General features: G+C 45.8%; 1 protein-coding gene across 1 annotated transcript; it reads left to right on the forward strand.

The window, feature by feature from the left end:
- Positions 1-2532: 2532 nt before the first annotated feature.
- Positions 2533-6197, forward strand: ckma (creatine kinase, muscle a). Its single transcript, XM_070916680.1, has 8 exons — positions 2533-2603; positions 3844-4051; positions 4170-4324; positions 4522-4654; positions 4863-5034; positions 5152-5275; positions 5377-5566; positions 5692-6197. The coding sequence occupies exons 2-8, from the start codon at positions 3859-3861 to the stop codon at positions 5868-5870; spliced, it is 1146 nt and encodes a 381-aa protein (XP_070772781.1). The 5' UTR covers positions 2533-2603; positions 3844-3858; the 3' UTR covers positions 5871-6197.
- The last annotated feature ends 2556 nt before the right edge of the window (positions 6198-8753 follow it).

Raw genomic sequence — 8753 nt, forward strand, 5'->3', positions numbered from 1 at the left:
TGTATGTATCAAGAAGGTTTCCGGCACGGCCACGGACTAATGCTCACTTCCCCCCCCTCCGACACACTCTGTGGGATAAGAAAACAGAAATAGTTCAGGTTCAACACTCCAAGATTTCAGAAAAAACTATTATGTGTAATGAAACTGTACATGCTGTGACCAAATAATTCCTCTACCCCCCCCCCAAAACAATTTTTCACCCAGCGTTTTATCAAAAAAGCACAGTGTACCTGCCCTCGGCTGGAAAGTGTCCCAAGTTGTAATGAGTGAATATTTCAGTGGGGGTTTCAGCATCTTGTCGAGCTTGAGGAACTCCGTGGACGACATGAGAAGAAGGCACATCATCATATCACCACCCTGTTGCATAACTGTTCTAGACTGGCATTACTCAAGTGCTCGGGGTAAAATGTCAGCAGCCAGCCACTCTATCTGGCGTCTCATTTGCAGGTGATACTACTTCCTTCTGGAGATTTAAAAGTTAGCCGAGCCTAATGTGAGTCTTACTTACGTAACTAAAAGATTTTGAGACTCTCCTTCCATATCTACAGAAAGCTTCAACAAGACAAAACGAGGGTTGTGTGTGCCTTTGGGGGGGGGGAAAGGGGGCAGATTGGTGCACAGAGTGATAGTATAAACATGCACAGAGACTAATTTGGTGACCTCCCACTTGGAGGAGGACAGGCAGCAGACAGCTGTGTAACAGGAGACAGGGTTTCAATTCAAAAAGGGCACTGTGAAGCAGCAGACACTCTCTGGACGCTGGCACCACCAAAAGCAGAAGAACAAAATACAACTAGAGCAGAGTTAGAGAACATACTGTAGGCTTGAAGTGTGCGGCAGGGGTTGGGTTGGATATTTGGGAGGGAGGGGTGGGGGGGAGTGTTCTACGTGCTGGTTGCACAGACAGGGGTGGTAATGACACGGGGGACTGGAAGAAGCAGGTGTGAGCCAGTCAGCTGCCAGTCAGAGACAGCTGGGACATCCCACAGACTCGCCTGCTTGTTGGGATGCCCCCCTCTTGGAACAGTGCCTGTGATAACACGCCTATGGATCCCCATTAGAACTGCTGATGCACCTTTGGTATTTCACTTTTGTTCTATATGCAGTATGACAACAGTATTTCATTTTTACTTTGGGTACAGGCCAAACTAGCGTGGTGTTCCTGGAGGTGGGGGTGAATCGGCAGGTATGGATCCCAGGAGAACACACCTGGGTCAAAGAACGGCCCCTTTAAGAAAATCAGAAAACAGATTTAAAATAGTAAGACTCAGTTTGACTGGGAGCCGTCAACCAAGACAAAAACAAAAGCTCTGACAATACTGCAAGTCGCATGGCATAAAAATGTCCTTCACTCCTTCTGGATGAAACTGTATTGAAGCAGCTGCAGCGCATAAGCATGGGTGAGATAGTGCGAGACATTTGAGAGAATACAGTATCAAAGAAGGGAGCTAATGGAGCTAATGGAGCGAATGGAGCGAATGTCAGAGACGGCATCATCTGTCATCCTCAACATTCCATCTGACAGTCAGTATTCCCATCGAAGGTTCAAAGTCTGATAATCGCCATATCAATTAGAGCCAGACTGAGTCACGGCTGTTTTGAGGGAGTTTCCTCTGCAGGTCAGCGGGAGTCAAAACAGCAACAGTATTTCCACATTTGCGCATCTAACGCTATCCAAAACAAAAAAAGGACATTTTTTACTTTTTATTTTTGAGTCTGTGTATTTTGTTGACAGCATAACAATGAGCATTATTACAAAAAGTGATAAAAAATATGACACTACAAGCCTAATCGTACCATCTTACGCTACGACAAACCTCCTCCTGGAGGAAAAGTTGCTGTGTATGTATAATAAAAGGACTTTTATCTTTTGCTTTGAGCCAGTTCAGGAAACAATTTACCCCAACAAGCTGCTGCTGTTGAATGCAGTGTATCCATACTTTCCATAGTACAAAACTGACCAATCCTGCTTAAGGGGGCCATCACTCATCATCAAGGCGGTATCCATCAAATGAATAAGCATGCTTAGCATTCTCCCTATCCGTACATCAGTCAGAGATAACTCTGACTCCCACCTGATGGATAAAATGCCTCTCAGCATTACTGTGGCAGCCATTTGATGAGTGAAAAGAATACCAACTCTTTCCAACCTTCACGCCTGACACAAGGACCCCTGATCCCGACAGCATGCTTGGCAAAAGTGAAACTCAGCCTTTTTCAGTTGCTTCAAATCCCCCCCAACACCAACCCTCACGCACCCTTGTGACCCCCCCCCCCCCCTCAGATACTCCCACCATCCAACTGGCGCTATGTATGGGCCATGGGTGGGTGGGGGTCGGTGAGGAGGGTGAGGGGGATAAGGGTACAGCTGCAGGACCCATCTTGGAAGACTGAGATGTAAATGCGTCTCTTTCATAAACTGTGCAGGGGATCTGGCCAATGAGAGTGCAGCAGGCACTAAAATGGACAAGCCAATGGCTGAGTGTCTGCCCGGTATATAAGCAGGGAGCAAAGACCTCCAGAGTTGGGTGACCCCTATTTTGGCTGTGGTGAACAGGATCTGATCCCAAGGACTGTTACCTCTGTTCTTGTCTGGTGTGCAGGTAAATAAATATCACCGAGATTATTCGTTGTGTGGAGTTTAAGAAGGAGGAGCAGATATTTGGAGTCGGGAGGATTTGAAGAACCACCCAAACATTTAGAAGGGCAAATAATAACTATGATAACGATGAACGGTTTTGGGTCTCAAAGTCCACGATGAAATCAAAGGATAAATGCACAACAATTCTGGGATGTTTGAATCTATATGATGCATTCTGGGGGGGGGGGGGGGGGTGAAAAGATTATTCTCATTGACGTTGAAAATATGCATGAAGGTTATGCTTTAGCGTAGTAGTAGCTGCATTGCTGTTGTATTGGTGACTCGTATCACTACATAACATTAATGCTCTCTGCAAATGGTTCCCCTCATTTGGACGGTGATTTATGAGGACAGGTGCTTCACAGCTTGAGACAGCTAAGAGACTGCCTGAAGGACCTCGATGTGCACTAGTTGGTTTTAGCCATTTAAGAGTCACACTTTTGGACTTTAAGCTAACAAGACAATTGTTCTTAGCAAAGTGATTGCCGCGTCAGAAATGACCAATATGGCTTGTCATCCAAGTGCTACATTGCCGTTCACTAAAGATCACATTTCAGGTGATGTCACGAGTGCGTCATTACATGCGTCAGTCTTTTATCGTTCGTGTGATCGGCGTCTCAAGGCAAGGTGATTGTAGACAATCAGAGGAAATAGATCTTGTTGGAACCATGGTGGAATGGGCTCCTGGAGGAGGTCAGCATGGTGACAACTATAAGTGTTTTAACCTATAGGCTGAGTGGTGATACAAGTGTGATACAAAGAAGGTGTTGGAGTGTTTTCAAAGGGAACACGTATGTAAAAACATGCCCAGCAAAGACTTCTTCATGCGTATTTATGTGTCAACATGTACATTGGAGAACTGGGTTAAAATGCTAGTCACATATGCTGAGGGCATGTTAAAGAAAGGGTATTCAGTCAGATGTGCTGATGCTAAAAATACCCAGCCAAGACGCGCTCCTCCCCCAACTCTATTTCAACTGGACATTTGAGCCGTCGAGAATTGAGTGTCACTTGTTACCAGGATTCCTCTGCCGACACCGCTTAAACTCTGCAGCTGTCCAGCAGAATATCCCATATCTCCAAAGGCTGAAGAATCTTTGTTGACATTTTTTTGACAGCGTCAGATGTAGGATGAATCGGCTTTTGATGCTCCCGAGCCTCTGTTGAAGTTTGGCTCACCCTGTGTTTCCCTCTCTTTGCAGTGTAAGAAAGCAATCATGCCTTTCGGAAACACCCACAACAACTTCAAGCTCAACTACAAAGTTGAGGAGGAGTTCCCCGACCTGTCCAAGCACAATAACCATATGGCCAAGGTCCTGACCAAGGACCTGTATGGCAAGATGAGGGACAAGCAGACACCCAGTGGCTTCACCCTGGATGATGTCATCCAGACTGGTGTCGACAACCCCGGTGAGACCCGAGATTACATTAGACAAGGAAATCTTTGGACGAAATGCTCAGAGGCTTGTCTATCAAATTCCCTCCCATCTTCTAACTCCTGCTTTTCCTATTCGCTCCCTGCCTTCAGGTCACCCCTTCATCATGACTGTTGGCTGCGTTGCTGGTGATGAGGAGTCCTACGAGGTCTTCAAAGATCTGTTTGACCCCATCATCTCCGACCGTCATGGTGGATACAAGCCCACTGACAAGCACAAGACCGACCTGAACTTCGAGAACCTGAAGGTACGGTATCCCAGCGGTCCATTAAGTAAACACTCTTACAAACATGTACACCACTAGAGGAAACACAAGACTTACTGTAAAAGACTTTCAGATGTTAAATCTATTTGCAAACCTTCAACTAGACAAAAAGGAACTAATCAGATGATGATGATGCTCAATGCCGCTATTTCACTTTGTAATCAAACATTTGTCATTAGGGTGGTGACGACCTGGACCCCAACTACGTCCTGTCCAGCCGTGTCCGTACTGGCCGCAGCATCAAGGGAATAACCCTGCCCCCCCACACCAGCCGTGGCGAGCGCAGACTCATTGAGAAGCTGTCCGTTGAGGGTAAGATATTCATAGCTAGAATGCGCAAGTATGCAAAGGGCTGGGCAGCAAGCGAGGCCTTTCCCAAACAACAGGCTGCTCACAAGAAATGGAAAGTGTCCAACAAGGAAACACACTCTTGTTCTGCTGTTTCATTCAATGCGTAATCAGAGCCAATGGTCACGTTGAGTGACCTTTAAATCTCCTAATTGTACATCCGTCTCTCCAGCTCTGACCAGCCTGGATGGCGAGTTCAAGGGAAAGTACTACCCCCTGAAGTCCATGACCGATGCCGAGCAGGAGCAGCTGATCAGTGATCACTTCCTGTTTGACAAGCCCGTCTCTCCCCTGCTGACCTGCGCCGGCATGGCCCGCGACTGGCCCGACGGCAGAGGCATCTGGTGAGTATCGCCAATAATTGTCAGCAGGCCAGCTGTGGATTTGCACTTTCATTTAGTCTCTCTGCATACCCTGTGTGTTTTACTGTATGTTGATCCTTTGCATCCATCACCGTCCAGGCACAACGAGAACAAGACCTTCCTGGTCTGGGTGAACGAGGAGGATCACCTGCGTGTCATCTCCATGCAGCAGGGAGGCAACATGAAGGAGGTCTTCAGACGTTTCTGCGTTGGCCTGCAGAAGGTACACACACACACAATAGATAAATAATAAATAATAGGTCAAAACTAAGCCGCGATTTCTGCTGGATGCTCCGCTGACTCTCATTCGCTCTTACCTGCCAGATTGAGGAGATCTTCAAGAAGCACAACCACGGCTTCATGTGGAACGAGCATCTCGGCTACATCCTGACCTGCCCCTCCAACCTGGGTACCGGCTTGCGCGGCGGTGTCCACGTCAAGCTGCCCAAGCTGAGCACACATGCCAAGTTTGAGGAGATCCTCACCAGGCTGCGTCTGCAGAAGCGTGGCACAGGTACAAACATATCCGTTCTTTAGCTCGTGCATCTATTAAGATCTCTGCAGAGATCCTACAGCGTTCTGAGCCGGAGGATGTGACGCGTAATCTGCATTTCATCCCTCGTCCTTTGTCCCCTTCAGGTGGTGTGGACACTGCCTCCGTGGGCGGTGTGTTCGACATCTCCAACGCCGACCGTCTGGGCTCCTCCGAGGTGGACCAGGTCCAGCTGGTGGTTGACGGTGTCAAGCTGATGGTCGAGATGGAGAAGAAGCTGGAGAAGGGAGAGGCCATCGACGGCATGATCCCCGCCCAGAAGTAAAGAGGGACAATTTTTTTCGTGACCATTCATGTGCAATCGAGCCAGCTGACGGGCGTGCAGAGGAAACAGCCGCTCACCAAGAGACTCTTGACTCTGCTCTCCTCTTTTTCTTCCTTCCAGCTTTTTTTTTTTTTTTTCCCTTTTCTCTCTCCTTTAAACCTTTTTTCCCCCCCAAGTTCTCCAGTGTTGGTTGGTAACATCCTGGGATCAGCCGCCACTGAGCTGGGCTCGCCTGGCAGACGTGGCATCACCTACTTTTTGTTATAAAAAGTAATGATTATTGAAGCTGTTCATACTGTTCAATAAAAAAAAAAGTGCCCCGTGAAACTATATGAATCATTTTGATCTTTTGTGTCGCTGCATGAGAAACTTGAAATGACATTTTTAAAAAAGGAAAATCCCATATTTATCTTGCCATATTAATACTCACCTCGTCAGATGATGAAAAGCTATCGATAAATATTCAGATGTGTCGTAACTATAAAATGAAGACACCAGAAATGAAGGGAAAAAAATGCCAACATCAGTGAATTTTATTCATCTTCAGCTCCATGTTCTCCTTATATACCACAACCACTCAATCTCAGTTTACAGTTTGTTTCTGAGGGGAGGAATTAAACAGCAGTAGAAGTGTAAAATTACTCATACAGGTCAAACTGTGTGTGTGTTCTTCAGTCTCTTTTGCATATAACATCAACTGTTTCCAAAATCCGTGTTGAAAAGACAGCGCATGTTAAATACTGAGCCCCCCTGGGGTCCTAATACTGTACCATCCACCATCTAAAATCAGACCGGCGACACGCGGCCTCCGGGCAGGTACACACGTGTTTTACTCAACACTCAACAAAACTCTTCTCAAGAATTTTTCACAGTAGATTCCACCTTAAGACAATGTTCATCTATCTTATACTAAGAGTGAGTTTGAGTTTTACACAAAGTTATTTGCTTTGTAGCCCGTTTCACTTCAATAACTCCCACTGAAATGCTTTCCAAACAACCTGATTCATATTTGCTATAAGGAGACAGTGACATAACATTTCTATGGCTTGAATGCAACCCAGGGCTCTCCTCAACATGTCGGGGACTCGTTGGGATCGGTGTGAATTTTAAGTTAAAATACAACCAAACTACACAATTTATTCCCAATGTAAGTGTCCTTGTTGGATCTAAAACTGAACCTTTCTCTTACACACTGTACCTTGTGGTACATTTCATGGCATACCTAAATACTCCTAAGACCTCAGAAGCCCTCTTGAGTGTACTGAACCCGAGTAAAGTCACTGTGTTTCACCCAAGCGTTCCTGTTTGTTTTTGTGAAAGGGGGGGGGGGGCTTGGTGCTACATTTAGCACCATTTCTTTGTATCAATTCATGTCTAAAAACGATCGCATCTCACAAAGCTTCCAATCCTAGGTGTGCATCATGTTTCATTTTTTCCCCCTAAAACCCAAACTCTGAAGTCATGCAGGATTGCAGGTTGGTTTTGTTCCCCATTGTCACTGACAGAATCTGCTTTAAACTAGAAGTACTTCCCTTGCTCTAGCTATAAATAAACCTTGAGCTCTAAGATATATACTATATTCATATATTTTATATACAGTCATCAACTGACTGATATAAATCCTGTTTTTTTAAATGATATTATTCTAAAAAATAAATAAAGTACCTGTGCAAATATCCACAAATTGAAGTGTTTCACATTTAAGACATTGGCGCCCTCCAGTGGCTAGTTCTGGGTATTACCTATACAGGTACACTGGAAGGAGCTGATTCAAGTCAAAGCAAAGTGCATTGAGGTCTATATTACCTAATGCTAATATACACCACAATGAGAAACGTCCAGGGAGAGGACAAGGACAGACTCCTGGTGTCCATATTGGTGTCTGCTCATCACCCTGAGGAGGAGGACGGGTCAACACCGGTCTCCCCTGTTGGGCGTGAAAACAGCACACACCACACAGGACTGAGAAGATGTCGTACATGGGTCTACAACGTGAGAGTGTGGACGATGGCCGAGTGTTTCCCTGTGAGAAACCAGGGTCTCAAAGGAAGAGCCGAGGAAAGCCAAACGTTCATTGTGACGATAGAAAAAAGTTGGTGGTACATAGAAAGGTGGTGGACAGCTAAGGTTGGCGTCCCTGTTAAATGTAGGGAGTTGGGGAGTTTATGATGGGTGGGAAAGGAAATGGGGGGGGGGGGGTCGCGGGGTGTTTTGGGTCACCATGAGCAAAGCCACAACTGAGAGATAGTATTAACAGTAAATCAGCAGCCAAACAACATGATCTCTGTAGCCTACGTAAATATCACAGTACGTTATTCACTAAAAACAGGGAGGGAGAATAGAAAGCTGTCTCAGTTTTTTCTGTCTCTCTCTTTTTTTTTTTTTTTTTTTATACATTAAATATGTACTGTATGAAGGCGCCGGGGGTTGTTCACTTTAAAGGCAACTGGACTAACAAAAAGAAAAACACTGTGCACACTGCCTTCGCCGTGCCTTTCCCGATTCAGAACAGTGCCCACCCCGATCCCCACAGCCCACAGTCATCAATAATGGACAGACCAGTTTATAGACTGTGCCACAAAAAGGAGAGGGTGGACGTTTGGGAAAAGTGTACGTTTCCCTGTGTGTGTGTGTGTGTGTGTGTGCAAAAGGTGAGTGTGTAATCTGAGAGCTTTTTTTTTTTTTTTTTTTCGCTGCTTGGCTGATCCGCTTTTGGTGTTTCCTATCGACACACTTGAGATGAAGGCTGAGGTGAGATCACATGGCACAGAGCAGAGCCAAAGAATTGCACTGCACTGAAAATAAACCAGAATTAACAGTATCTCTTCGTTATTTTGTGGTGGGACAACAAGGGCAAGGTTTGCTCGCGCTTGTTTTAAATCG

The sequence above is a fragment of the Enoplosus armatus genome, chromosome 13 (genome assembly GCF_043641665.1).
Source record: "Enoplosus armatus isolate fEnoArm2 chromosome 13, fEnoArm2.hap1, whole genome shotgun sequence".
NCBI lineage: Eukaryota > Metazoa > Chordata > Actinopteri > Centrarchiformes > Enoplosidae > Enoplosus > Enoplosus armatus.